Raw genomic sequence first — 15474 nt, forward strand, 5'->3', positions numbered from 1 at the left:
CCCCACCACGTGCCAACACTGCAGCTGGCCTTCCCTGCCCCTTCTTCTCCCCGCAGTGATGCTCTGTCCCCAGACCTCTGCTGAGGTGCCTTTAGAAATGGCACTTTTTGGAGAGAAGTTGCCTGTATCTTCTATCTGTTGTTTGAGCAGATTCAGTTTATGTAGGTTATAAAACTTACCAGTGTCACCTGCTGTGATATACTGCTTTTGTACAGAGGTCAGATAAGTTCACTGACAAGTGCCAGATCAAGAACACATTTGAACTATCAAATTTCTGGTACTTTTCAAAAAAGTATTTATTTTATAGTTTTATCAAAGTTAAAAATTTAGTCTCTTTAGTATATGTAGATAACATACTATTAAAAAGTAAATATTTGATCAATATGAAAATATATTCTCAATTTTTAAAGGCTTTTTTTCTAGAATGTCTGTTTTGCTTCTATCATTTGCAATGGATTACAAGCACCCAGCACTACATATCTGCTGATGTCTTCTCAAATTTAAAGATTGACTTCTTCCATGGATACTGTTTATGCTATTAAAAAGCCTTCAGCAGTTTAGAATGCATTTTACATAGGTGCTAAAAATGTGAACATTGTAAGAAATGTATTGTATCTCAGTAAAGTACCTTTTTACCATAGAGTGTTTCTGTTTCCATTTCAAATCTTCACAAATCTCATGCTGTGCCAAGCGTCAAGTTGGTTTGGAGTATTTTCATAGTCCCAAAGTCGCACAGAACAGCTGTAAGATAAACTGCTGTAAGCGATGTCATTGCAATTATCTTCAGGAAATTAAATAGGAGCTGCCACACCGTCAGGCTATGTCTGTCTGTCAACTCAGCTTCCTCTTGTAATATGAACCACATTCAATGGTTATTTTCTTCCATCACAAATAAATTCCTTTCAGCATTTTAAAAGGGGATTATAAACAGGAGGGGAATCAACTTTTTACAAGGGTGGGCAGTGATAGGACAAGGGGAAATGGTATTAAGCTCAAGAAGGGAAGGTTTAGATTGGATGTCAATGGGAAGTTCTTCACGGATAGAGTGGTGAGGTGCTGGAACAGGCTGCCCAGAGAGGCTGTGGATCCTGTGTCCCTGGAGGTGTTCAAGGCCAAGTTGGATGGAGCCCTAGGCAGCCTGGTCTTGTACCAGATCTGGAGGTTGGTGGCCCTGGGGGGGATGGAACTTGATGATCCTTGGGTCCCTTCAACCCAAGCCATTCTATAATTCTAAAATTCTGTTTTACTCCATTCAGTTTTCTTTACCTTCTCTGGAGGCAGCACTGATTTTATGCCCAGCAAAATCTGCAGACAACAGCAACGGCGTTAGGCTTCTCACCATCCCTCCAGGAGTGCCCTCTTCTTCTTGCATAACTGAGTCTCTCTGGGGCTGACTGAGATTTCTGTCTACACAACAACCCTTTTAAACTCCTGTTTGATTTTACAAGGTTCCATTCCTCACAGCAAGATTCTTTCCCTGCCTGGAGAACCTTACTGTTGCCAAAGATGAGACATGACTTGCAGGGATTCTGGAATCCAACTTCATCAGGCCCTAACCACGGGCACCACATGGACCGTATCAGTGGCAGAGATGAAACAGGCTGCGAGAGTGATTCTGGCTTCTTTCTACCCTTTCACTTCTCACATCCAGTTGCTCCTTCCTCTCCTCTGTGCTTCAGGGCTGGTTCTTAGGTCTCTCGTATAGAGCTTTGGGATTGCAGTCTCATTTGCAGCCTAAAAAGTTTTCCCTCATTTTCGCACATTTGAGTGTCATTGAACTCAAAGCTTCACAATACATGAGGTCACAAAGAGTAACTGCCTTAATTTTATTCTTGATCAACACAATAAATTGCAGTGTAATTGCTTTGAAATTTGCACAGCGGGAGATGTTGCTTTCTACCTCCCACTCTTCTACAACCCAAGAACTCACATGTCAGCCTCCATGTATGAAGTTCATAGAACACTATCTTCCACTCCTACCCAACCTCCCGTCGCCCGCACCAGCAGGGTCACAGAGCTGCTGTGCTTCCTAGGGCCCAGCACCTACAGAACTACCCTGGAGGGTTCTCATCAGCTGACCTTGGCATCCTGAGTTGTCACACTGGCAGGCAGCTGCTCTGCTCTGCACGGCCACTCCAGCAAAACCTGCATGGATCTTGCCAGGAGGAAGGTTTAGAGGGCTCCCACCCCCAGCAGCTTTTGTTGTTGCCTTGCAGCACCACTCATCTGCCAGACAGCAGCTGAGAGGTTCTCCCTGCAGCCCTGGAGTGCTCTTGGCTTTTTAATCCCTTGTTACTCTTCTGGAATGTGCTAAGGGGGACTTCAGGAAATATTAAATGTGGAAATCCCCTCAAGGCATCCAGGAGAGCATACTGAGGCTTCTCCTGCAGCTTTGCACAAGGCCGGGGTGGGGGTATGGCCCTGGTAGGGCTAGAATGAGAGCAAGAAAAGCAGCAGATAAGACTGAAGTGCTGGAAATGAAGAGAGTGAATTTGTGGAAGGGATTTATGTGATTGAATTCTTCAAGAACAACAGATGTGTGATAACAAAGCAGTGTTCAGAGGGTAAGGGTGCAGGACTGGAGAGGGACAGGTGGCAGCTGAAGTAATTTGGGGAATAATTGCGTTTCAAGGAAGAGGAGAGAAGGCTGGATGGGAAGATGCCACTGGATGAAAAATGCTTTGAAAAGCAAATGATTGGGGCAGGCAGGGAGGAGTATGGCAGTGAGCCATTAGATTGTGGGACCACAAAAGACAAATAGCAGTCTTCTCCATACCAGCATTATGACAACAAACTAACTTGGAGAGTTGCAGGTGACATCAGTGTGCTTTGCAGCTGTTTTCTTCAAAATGCCATGGGACGTTCATATGAATTCAGAAATGAACTCACAGGAGAAAACATTTGGAAGAGAAAGAATCAAAATGCATTTCAGTACAAAGCTTTCATCTCACACCCTTCCCTGAGAAACCAGTACTTTCTGGTCACTGTCCAAGCCAAGATACTGGGCTGTATAGTTTTGGCCTGGTACAAATTTTTATTTTATTTACTTTCACCTTAAATACTTCACAATCCAGCAATATTTCCCCCTTTCTATGTTTGCCAGAAAGTGAAGGGGCAGTTCCTGAAGTCTGAGCTTGTGAGCAGAGGATGACTGCAGCCACATTGCAGAGGTTAGCTTGAATATATGCAAGTAGCTGATTCAGAAAGAGCATTCTCGTCTCTTCCAGCAAGTAGAAGCAAATGACACAGTCTTAAAGCATTTGCTAAGTCTACAAAAAATCATAGGTCTGTAAATACGACTATAATTTATGCTTTAGCTGCGGGAGACTGAGCGTCCGCTTGTCAGCTTTATAAAACAGGAAGTCAAATTAAATTGGAGCTAGAAGTTCTCGTCTGCTTTCAGGGACCTGAAGGGAAATAAAGAACATAATCAGAGCATGCAGTGTAACCAGTGAATCTGAACTGTTTGTCTCTATAGTAAATACTTTACAAGTGCATGCTTGTAATTTTTTCTTTTATTTGTATAAAGGCTGAGACAGTAATTTAGACAAGATTCTTTGAGTAAGAAATATGACATTAGTATGTTTACGGTTTGACTCCAGATAGAAGAACCTGACTCCCCAAACTTCATTCGTGTGTGGTCAGATTCAGTGTAAGGTCTACAAACAGCCCTCTCTGGGCCATTGCGTCTTGACCTTTAGTTCAAAACCTGCACAGTATTTAAGGAAACCATGCAAGAGCAGTGGTAGTTGGCACCTGTAAAGCAAACCTGGAAAGAATACTAAAGCTGTGTTAAAACATTTACATTAATTTTGCACGTTTTGCTTTTAAGGGCCTTATAAAGGGCATGTGTCAGTGAAGCCTCACAAACACCTTCAGCCTATTTTGCCTACAGAGGAAGTTTTCTGTACTTCATATGATGCCCAGCATTAGTTATGACTGCTCCTGCTCTATGATCTTCTATGAATTCCTCCATGAGCATTGCAAATCACAGTGGGCATCTCTGCCTGTCTGCAACCTGGTTTGTTTCTCTGTCCATCCTAAGTCCTGCAGAACAGAGTTTTCTCCTCTTGTGCTTATCCAGTGACCAACAGATGGATAAAAACAGGTGAATCCTGGGAGACTGATAGTTTATACAGTCTGACAGTGATAGGACAAGTTTTAAAGTAGAAGAGGAGATGTGTGGAGGAAAATCTTCACTCAGAGGGCAGTGAGGCTCTGGCACTACTGCCCAAAGAGTGTGGGTGCCCTATCCCAGGAGGTGCCCAAGGCCAGGGATGGGCCCTGGGCAGCCTGAGCTGGAGGGACAGCCAGCCCATGGCAGGGGCAGTCTGGGGGCTCTGACATCCCTTCCAACCCAACCATGCTGAATGGCTTTTGTCCTCCACCCATCAGGCAAAGGTGGTGGGTGTGTTTGTGTTGGCGTTTCCAAGACTGTAGCTCTCCATGGTACAAAAATTGATTATCCCTTCTCCCAAGCAGCAAGCTATGGCCTACCCTTTCAGAAAATACTCATGCTGATCCACCATTGCTCTACCCTGGGAGACTTTAGCTGATGTACCTCTGCATGAAAAAAAATAAGGATTTGGAGATTAAGGCTGAGCCCCAATACTGGAAATACGGTATGCAACGCAGCTGCCAGTATGGTGTTGCCCTCTGCTGGCCACACCACACATCAAAGTCATACAGAAAAGGATGCTGTTAGAAACATCTCCTCTTTTTCCATTCCAAGTCAGGATACACAGCAAGACTATAAATTCTGGCAGAGAGTGAGGATGAGTCAATATGACAATGCCAGATATTAACGAGCAGGCAGCTGACACGTGTGGCTTGTTGTTGTGGCTTTCAGCCCTGTGTCTGCATATGCTCCATCACCAGTCCTGACAACAGAGCTGGTGATCTCAGCACAGCTGCAGCTTCCTCAGTCAGAATCACAGTAAGGCAAAAAGAGACACACTGACATCCAGCATAAGAGACAGACAGATGCATTCCAAAAAACAAAACCTGCTATTTTAGAGGCAGAAATGGTCCTGAATTGTGAGTGAAAGCCAAAGGGTCCCCCAGGTATTCTCAGGACTCCTCTTGGAGAGCAAGCTGCTTGTAGGGAACTATCTGTGCTGGGCACACCACCTCCAATCATTTTAAAATAAACACCTAGCAGCAGGTTCCTCTGTGTTCACAAGAATTCTCAGAACTGTGTTGGGTTTTTTTTCTTCAGTGGGGCCAGTAGATCAAAGCCGCCCCTGAAAGGGCTGGGCACATCCCACCTGGGCACATGCCCAGACACAGCAGCACAGAAAGCATGCTGTTCTCAAGTTACCTCACAATTAAACTGCCCTGAAATTCTGCCTTCAGTAAGACCGAGTCCGCAGGGACACAGGAACAATGCACAAACAGAATGAAGAAGCACCCAGAGCAGGACCTGGCTCAGACTTCTGGAGCGTGTTCAGCTCTGATTTCCATCTAAGCATTTACAAATTTTAAGTACTTACCTGGCAAGTTCAAGATCGTATTGCTGATAACGGCAAAACACGTAGACCGAACTTTACAATTAACAGGAACTACTGAAGCATTAGATAACAGTTTGAGGTATAAAGTATGCATTAGTTACAAAAATGTTCTGAAATCAAATCCCTTCACCAGTGCCCTTCCAGCTTTCTTTTTGCCTCTGAGGAATGTGAGGGTCAAAGGCTGAGTGTGAAATCCAGACTGATTTTTAAAAATTACTGCCTTGGTTGCAAAATACCAGCACTGGTGTTCTTGTGCAAAATGGTGTAAAAAATTCTGCCCTTCACATCTAAGTGTCATAGACATAGGATGGCTGATCCTGGTCCTGCAGCACCTCTAAGAGCAACACACCAGCTCAGCAAATACATTATCTCCTAACCTCTGGTTTTGAAGCTCTATCATAGTCCTCCACACTAGAAAATGCTCTCTGTTGATAAGGCGAAATGAAATCCATCACATCTTGAAGAGAATTGCTAAGTACGTACTGCTGTGAAAACCAAGCTTCATGTAGAACTTCCTCAGAGTCATACCTGTCTCTTCCTTTTCTGAGTGCAGAGAATTCTGCAACTACTTACCACATCCATTTTTAAGAAATTTCATTCACTAGCAATTCCTGCATCCTTTTACAAACACATCATACAGCTGCAGGGCAGCATTTTGCACGTGGGTGAAGAAAGTAAGTTTTTACACTGGAAGAGTTCTTAGGAGAAAACTCCACTGAGGATTAAGAGATGTGTAGATAATGCCTTTACTTCCAGGGCTGCTGTGTTGCTGGGAAAGTATGCTAATTTCTGCAGAGCTACTGACACCTTGTTCTGTGCTGCGGTTTCCTTCAGTATTACACATCAGAGACATAAGAATTTATTAACATTTTACAACAGTGCCTTCTCTTCAACTAAGCTTCAAGGCACATATGGAACCTGCAGATAAAGGACTGGGTGTACAAGACTTACAGCGCATGTAAGCCATGACTATTTTTTCACAGTGATCAGTTAGTTTGCCTATTTAAGAATCAAACCTACTTAACTGCCAGTGATTTTAAAACTGGTTTCATAACAAAAATGAAATGTTAGCAACTCTACTCATCTGAATATCACACAAAGATCTAAAAAGGATATGGACAAACAGGCTACTGATGTGTGAATTCGAGCTTCACCACTCTAGCATTAGCAAAGCAGTAAATGTGCATATGGCACCCCGAGTGTACTTTGGTATCACTGCATTCAAAAGGCGTGTGACTTTGATAGAAGAAGAAACACTCTAGTAAAGACAATTCCATGCTCAATACGTCTCTGTACAGTTTATTTTACAGGAGATGAGATGAGCACTGTGGTGCATATAAACCTGCAGAACAACATAGCAAAATACAGTTTAACCATATGAAATAGTTTTACAGTAAGACAGAAAAGATGTAGAGGAAATGCCTTCAACATGGAAGGACAAGATCCATAACTGACATCAAGTATCTTCCAAACTCTGCCAGTTCACCCAAGCTGAAGATCTGCCCCTTAAATCTTTCCTGCATTGAACTCCTTCAGTTTGGTGATTCCTTCATGCACCTTTATGGAACGACATCAATCCTATAATTTGCACAACAACCCAAGATTTTCTAATTACTTAGATAGAGGCTGCATGATACATAATCTAATTTAAGGGGCCTTATCAGCCAGAATTTATAGAAAGTATAAAATACTGGTTAAACATCTTTAAAAAGAAGTCATTAGTATTGTCAAAAGACAACTTTTCTAAAAGTTTAGAAAGTATTTAGCAAGTTACACAAAAAGGACCAAATAGGCAACCTTGTTTTAGTAGAAAATTGTTTAACTGTATGAGTGGTGATATGGCCTACCTCTGAATCCCTGCTGCTGGAATGTCTGCAAAACTGTTTGGTAGAATTTTCCTTGTCTTGTGCTGCCAGAAGGAAATTTAGGAGAAGAAAAGATTTGCCCAATACTACTACCTGCCTTTTTCCACAATGGATAAAGTTGCACGTTTCTGCCATGGAGCAGTAACAGAGTGGTAAATGGATATCAAAATTCCTTATGCTATTTTGAAAATCTCTATCACCACATCAAAAAATATTCAAAGGAACATGGGATTTCACATCAAGCATTCCCAAATTCAAATGACTAAAATTGTCATGTCATGCAGATAGGAGATCCCTGAAATCATGCAACTTTATGGACTTCCAGTACCAGACAAAATTGTTTTAAATAACTGCTTTAAAAAAGTTACGGTTTGTTTTTACAAAACAGCACTAGTTAAATCCCAAATGCCACTTACTCAACTATTTTTATGCAGTATTCTTATTCTACGAGACCCCCATACTGAAAGATATATCAGTAAATGAAGTTAGTAACTGTCCTTCAAAGCAGTTACTTCTAAGTTTAATATGGCTTAACATTTCCTACTCCATTTTCAGCACTGAGAATTTATGACACTTATGTTGGACTGCAAATGATTAGTGAGATAGACAGGTCTGTGGAATGCTGATGCCCTAAAAAGAGTGCACAGTGTGCAGAACAAAGAAGGAAGGTTGGGAATCCTGCACAGTTCAGTGCGAACTGGCTGCTCCTGAGTTCTGAAAATTCGTAGGGTGAATCTGTGTATTTTATGTGGTTGTAGCAGGTACAATTTAAATAGGCACTTCAAGGGGAACTACTAGATGAATTTTGGTAGGGTTGTGATAGAAGCCATTGCTCAGTTATTTGTGAAATCAGTAGCCTTGAAAGACTGCGTATATTCAACATTAAGGTGCTGTGCACTCCTGAACCTGAATACAGCAGCTGAAAAGCTTTTGTTCTGAATATCCACCGAGTTTGTCTCGTAAGATACACCGGGAACAATTCAACTTAATGTAAGTTGAGGGAATTACATTTGAATGTTTCAAATTTATATATATTTTTTCTGTAATTATTATGCTATTATTATAAGACATAATTTATATTGGTCTCTAGAAGAATTTATCCATGTACAATTGTTAGAATCAGATGTTTCATTAGGCACAAAAGGTTTCTACTCTCAGGAACATGGGATTAGAAATTTAAATCAAACTGTGCTATGGGTTGGTCCCTTCAGAAAAGATCTCTCGGAAAGATACTGTGGCCTGCACAAAAAAGAGTAATGCACTTCCAAACCCAGAGTCTTGGAGGAACAATACAAACAGAAGCCAAAACAAGCCAACAAAAAACAAGCACACCCTAATCTCAGAAAATATCCAAAAGTGAAGTTCAGGCAGCACATTAAAGCAAAAGAGATATTTTGTGAGCATCTTGAAAAGTGCTGTATCTCAGTAATATAGCCGGTGGGTACAGTAGCAGTGAAGAAGTAAGAACTGACTGATGCACTCTTATATGAATAACATCTACCATTAGATAAAGTAATGGATATTATCTAACAACACTTCTTCTCAGGAAAAGACAAGGACTTGCTGATGTAAAAGACGACACTGCCATTGTGCAACAGGAAGACTACTGCACATTCCAAACTCCTGGAGAACACTGACACACGAGGCTTGATGCAGCCTAGTTTACAGCCAGTTCAGTGCAGTAGACACAACATATTGCCACATCGAAAAAACATTCTTCAGTCATCAATGTGGTGCTGCCACCTACCGGATTCCTGCAGGCACAACCAGGTGCTGGCCAGAGAGCCCTTTAACAAGAACAGGCATGAGGGAACATTATTGATTTCAGGACACTAAACAAAATTCAGAGAGAGGAGCCTGTTACTGCAGCCAGGAGGGCTCTGAGGGAGATGAGTGCCTACTGTTGAGAAACTCAAATTTCACTGGGGCAGCTAAATATTTTACTAGCTTCCATGTACAATGCAATGTCTGTGACTGTTCATCCTATTAAGCAGGACCAGCAGGCTCCTCTGTGAACTATCAGATGCCTCCACCATGCACTGAAGGACACCAGACAGCTCCTCCTGATCACTGTATGAGTTCAGGAGGAACGCACATACAGCAAGAATTATTCACTGCAACACTCTGGTAACCACTTCTGGGACTTCATTCTCCTTTATCAATACATGCTGGATAGCAAAAAGCCTACACATGTTCCAGAAAGCATGATGAGGGAACAACACACTGCTCTTCCAGGCCAACAAAGTCTGAACCTCATCTCTAGAAACATACCCAGCAGGCTGCAATAGTGCAAAATAGTATGCTGGCTATTACAAAATAGCAAATAGTTGTGGATATTTTTTTTTTCAGAACAAAGCAAACAACTGATCACACCAAGTCACATCTACTCACTCCAGGGGTGCCTTAAAGGTGCTGGCTGGGATTTCTAAGGTGCTTAATTGTGAAGGATCCACCTGGGTAAGCAATGCTCTTTTTCTGTCTGCATGACTAAAAAAACAGATGGTCAGAGCCTCTTTTTCACTTAATTTGGGATTTGGATCACTGGGAATGCAACAGGAGAGCTGTCAGCCTGAGCTCCAGAGCTGTGCTCCAATCCTAGCCTATAGAGTCACAGAACTGCTGAGAACAGCATACAACAGCTGTATTCATTAAGTACTGGAGAATCTCATTTCCCAGTATTTCCTTATATATGTACTGAAAGACTAAGAAAAAAAAAAGTTTGTGCATTTCTAATCAGAAGCCTGATTTTCAAAAACTCTGATATCACCCATGCACACTCTCTTCACCTCCTAGAAACCTCTGAGTGCTGAGCACTTCCAAACAGAAGGCCAAAAGAAGAGTGCACATTTCTACTTGCAGACTATAGAGGGTCATTTCCAGCAAGTATTTAAAGGATGATGTAAAAAAGATACAAGCGTAAAGACATTCTGAGAAGGTGTGGGCAGTTAGGACTTTTACCAGCAGGTAAATGCTTCCTGTGAATGCTTTATAGAAACCTTCTGTAAGAAAAAAAAAGAAAAAAAGAAGGTGATTTGCATGCAACTCGCCATCCCAAGATAGCTATACTTGCTGTGCTATACAGCTGTGTTATACTTGCTGTGCTACACAGCACGGGGTTGCAATTAACAACAGTAAACTCTGCAACACAAAACTCAAGGTTCATGAAGTGCAAACTTCATGCTACACACGAAAGGAAAAATAACTTCGATATGTACTGTAATTGTTCAACATGGAGGGAACACAGCTACTACACAGTAGCTCAGGTAGGGCTGCAGAGGGGAAAAAGTGTTCTGAGAACATACGCAGGATTCCCATGTCTTTCAATGTTGTTACTATCTTTCAACATCTAAAAAAATAAATTAAAACCATCTCTAAAGATCTTGGTATCAAATAATAGATTTCCTAAAAGAACAACTGCATTCTTTCAACAGAAGTCCACAGAATCATGGAATATCCTAAGTTGGATGAGAGCCACCAGGCTCAACATACAAAAGCAACTAGTAGACATGGATTATGGACATCAGAGAATCTGCAGCAGGTTGGAAATCTGAGAATTAGGCCTTTCTGGATCTTGATTTATGAAAGTGAATCTGGAATCCTGCCAGTGACAGAGAAGAGTGAACTTGACTCACGTGGCAAATAAGTCATCACTTTCAGTTCATTAATTCAAACAGAAATCAGCCAGCAGCATTGGATCTAGAACTAATACTTGCAGGAAAAAAGACCGAGAAGAATATCTCAAGGAAAGACTTACAAAAAGGACTTCCTACTGAGTTAACAGTGCCTTGAGCCAGAAAACAGAATATACAGGCAGGCTGGAACAAACGATGAAAAAATATCAACATGTTAGGAAGCTGAGGTTACAGTTGCATAAAACTTCGTCTCTTTTGACTGAGAACAGTCAAAGGACTCAAAGCCACAGTTCATGAAGCCCTCTAGTTCAGACAAGAGCTCAAAAGCTCTGGCTGAAGCAGAGATCGATCACTGGGAAACCAGAGGCTTGGCAGCACGAGACCAGAACATCACTACAACACTTGGGTAGAGAGGGAGCTGCACAGGAGGGACAAGGCTCTGAAGCTCAGATAGCTTCAAAAAACACCAGGGCAACGAGGCCTACAAGATGGGAGTCAGAGGCAAATTCCCACAAACTGTTCTGCATTTCTTTAGGTGAAAACAATCAATGCTGATCAAAAGTCCATTTTCTGCTCTGTGACTAAGGAGCCATGTGAAGATGCAAGACAGCCACACCAAACCGCAAAAAAATGCATTATTTGCAGTGACTTGAACAGTAAAAATTTGTATGATGTGTGTACTCGCCTGCAGAAAAAGAATGAGATCACACCTGGGCTCAGGACCTATGGAGGCAAGAGACTTACTTTGCTGTTCCTATTAATCAGTTACACTGAAACATCCTCATGCTTTCACGTGCATGCTGCAGCCTAACATCAAGCTTGATCTTGGTCCAGAGAAGTAAAGACTGGGTATGACTGCTTTTTTTGCAATTTATTGGAAGATGAATAAAGAAATGCTGAAATTTCCAGAGTCACCTTTTAGGAACAAAAACACCATTACCAGTTTTAAAGATGCAGTCCATTCAGAAACACCAGGTCTCCAGCACTCCCTGATTTGTAATGCCTCACGTTGTCCAAGATCCATCAGCCAGAGAATGCAATGGGCAAAGAATCACAGATCCCACTTTCTGCAATGTGGTACCACAATGGTGTATCATTCCCAGGAATTAAGATGGAAACTATTTACAAGCAATATCAAAACACTCGTAATGATTTTACCAGCTAGAAAATTATTATTAAGTCTTACTGTAAAGGGAGCATTTCACCCATTGCAGAGTAGATCCAAGTGAGAATTTGGGCAAAATAAAGGCAAGCAGCAGCTAGGTGAAAGTGCTCTCCTTGTGTTTTGGAAGAAAAAAAAAAAATACAGTCTCCACCAAAAGAATTATCATTCTGTGCAGCTTATGCTTCCCTGCAACATTTCAAGAGAATCAAAAAGTAGAAGTAGGAACACTGTCTAGAAATAACATAATTAAAACCAAACAAAACCAATAAACCCCAAGTCATCAAGAAAATTCAACTGAGAATTGAGAGCAGCTTAAGAATGCCTCAGAAGAGAAACCAAAATAAATTTCAGTCCTGAGAGAAACTTGTGCTAGCGGAGAGCATTTCCAGCCCCAAACAGGTAAAATAATAAATACCTGTGAAAAAAAAAGTGAGGAAAAAATAAGCTATAATTGGTAACAGAGTATTTCATGTATTTAATAAGGAGAACACCATATAAAGTGCACGGCTAGCTTGTTTTTGTAATCAAACCATGAATGTGGTGATGGGTCATCAAGATTGCTCAAATTTGCAATATGGCTTAGAATACAGGGGTCAACCTTAGATACAGCTCTTAAGTACATCACTAAATTTTGGTCACTGAAGTTTGGAAAGCTCACCATGCATTTGTGGTTTAAAGAAAACAAAAAACAACCAAAAACACCCGCCCTCTGAAGTGCATGGAAGAGACAGCAGTACACATCAGTATGCCAGTAAGAATCATACTGAGGACAGAATGCAAATGAATAGGAAGACTGAAAAAGACAAATTAGCACAAAACTTCCCCATTCAAGCAGAACAGGAGGAAAGGGAAAAGTGTATAGTCTCACTGAGCTCAAGGACTGAGCGACACTCGGGCAAATCATGTTTCAAGTATCAACATGCTGGGTGCTTCCAACACCAAGAATGAAAGTACAGCTGCAAATTCTGAAGTGCGTAACAAAAGTGCAATATAAGAGGTGTCAGCTCTAACAATCAATAACACCAGGAACAATGATCCTAAGCATGCAACAGTCACAACACTGCACCTGCCGATGTGCAAAGGTTTATAAAGCTAGTGACACAGCAGAGAAAGGAGCTGAAGTGACATCTGTAAAATGGGAATAACTCAGGTGAATAAAAGGTGATTGACCTTTTTTCTATGAATCTATAGTAGTAAAGAAATGGCGGGGAAATAAAGAAAGGAACAACAGGAAAATACAAGTTTGAAATGACGAGCCAGAAAAATAATCACTTGAATCAATATTAAAAAGGTATTTTAGATAAGACTTCCCTGTGTCTCAGCTTGTATTTGTAAAGATTAATTCTCAGTGATCTTCTCACAGCACAGTAATTTGAGATTGGTGAAGAAAAGCCTAGAAGAGTAGACAGATGAAAGACAGAAGTTCCGTACTGGGGAAAAAGGAATGTTAACAACAAGATAAAGGTGGAACAAAAATGTGGATCAAAATGAATAACACTGTTTGGAAAACAGCAGCTAACACCACAGTATGAGTAAAGGCCACAGTGGTGAGAATGGAGGTTTCACACACTCACAGAATGGATGTGTTTGGAAAGAACCTCTAAAGATCATTTGGTCCCACTGTTGAAGTAGGGTCACCCAGGGTGTTGGTCCAAGACCATTCCCAGGCTGCCTTTGAAGACCTCCAAGAGGGAAAATGTAGAACCTCTCTCTTTCTGCTGGACTTGAAGTAAGAACCTTGAGTAAGAGAAGCTGGAAAACAGATTAAGAGCAAAAATCTTAAATAACATTGGGAGAAGAAAATACCTTTTGAAAACCAGTCTTCAAACTACACAACACTCTGTAGTAGGAGTTGCGCTGAATTTTAGGTAGTTCGCTCTATAGGAGAAACCAGTAAGAATCTGATTCAGAAATACTGGGCACCTACATCTACGCTTGATGCAGTCTAGAATCACAGATATGTGGCACCTTTGAAAATCAGGCTCTAAAAAGAGAAAAGTCACAATTTATCTACAAAAATTTGGTGAATAAATATAGCTAAAGGCTCTGATACTCACCTGAAGAAACCAACAAAGAGCAATTTAAATCTAGATCCCAAACAAAATGTTAGAGGGCTGTCTTTATGAGAAAACATCCTGCATAAGCAGAAAGTTTTAGAACATCTCACTTATTCCTTGCTACGCAACCTTCTTCTGTCACTGAGGGCACTCCAACAGCTAATGAGGTAGGTACAGCACAACCAAATATTTCCTGTTAAATAACAGGAATGGTAACACTTTATAGATCGGCCTAGCACAAAAATGATGGTAATGGGTTTATATATCCCTGAGAGGGAGTACAAAACAGGGAGAACAGGGGTCTTCTCCATAGGTATTTCCAAAGGGCCACTATGGGAAACTATGTTGTATGAAATAAATGTATTCATACAATACTGATGCAAGATATGCATGTTTAACTGATGGGGGAGCCAGTAAAGTTTACTGACTTGTCTGTGGTTATGAAAGCAGTCAGTGACAGGCCTGGGATTCTTGATCAGCATTTCCTTGCCTCCTGCACTGTGTTTCGTTACCTACTTGCTGGCCAGCCAGAAGCACACTGAGTGGTTGTTCTAACATAATTATACGATAGTCATGCAAGGGATGCAGCACAAAAGTCACAGAAGAACAGAGCTCTCTCTGTACCAGAAAATAGATTTCTTCTGGAAGATGAGTGCAACTGGGAACCTCTGGTGGGAAGCACAGAACTATTTTCTTCACCCTGGAATGTTTGGTGCTTAAGGCTTAGCACAACAAGGACCATTTTTATGACTAAATTTAACAGACAGCCTGTACAGGCTTAAATTACAAGGTGTCTGGTAGAGGAACAACCTTTGCCCTGCACTCTTCTGACTCCTAGAAAAAAACATTAGCCTGGTTAATTCATTGGGCTCATCACAACTGTAAGAACAGTCTATATTTCCATGTCCACAGGTCGAATATCTCCAGTTTTGTGTTCTTTTACCCACAGTTCCCTGTCTTTGGCAGGATCCACTTTCCGAAGCAGTTGATCCACAAGCTCTACTGTCTGAAATGAACAAAACAAGAATTAAAAAGTCAACGGTGCATTTCAACCAGAGAAAGTCATTGCCCTAAACTGTAGAACAGCTATGAGCATGCCTATGTGACATTTGCAGACAACCGAGAACGGCATGTACGTGAGCAGATGAACAACAGCCAGAGTGGGAAGCAGGCTTGCCTTGCCAGGCAAAGACAAGCTTCCTACAGCAGGCACTGGCCAGTCCATCTACAGATGGACTGCAAACT

At 41.5% G+C, this 15474-nt stretch overlaps 1 protein-coding gene across 5 annotated transcripts in view; it reads right to left on the reverse strand.

Moving 5' to 3' along the window:
• Positions 1 to 6789: 6789 nt before the first annotated feature.
• The window catches only part of GAS7 (growth arrest specific 7), a 105203-nt gene continuing 96518 nt past the window's right edge, over positions 6790 to 15474 (reverse strand). For all 5 annotated transcript variants that reach the window (XM_090122047.1, XM_031603780.2, XM_031603779.2 and 2 more), the window contains one exon: positions 6790 to 15235. In XM_090122047.1, coding sequence (XP_089978173.1) covers positions 15122 to 15235 — 114 coding nt within the window. In that variant the 3' untranslated portion in view covers positions 6790 to 15121. The remainder of the gene's footprint in view (positions 15236 to 15474) is intronic.

Source organism: Phasianus colchicus, chromosome 20 (assembly GCF_987193195.1).
Source record: "Phasianus colchicus chromosome 20, bPhaCol1.hap1.1, whole genome shotgun sequence".
Taxonomy (NCBI): Eukaryota; Metazoa; Chordata; class Aves; order Galliformes; family Phasianidae; genus Phasianus; species Phasianus colchicus.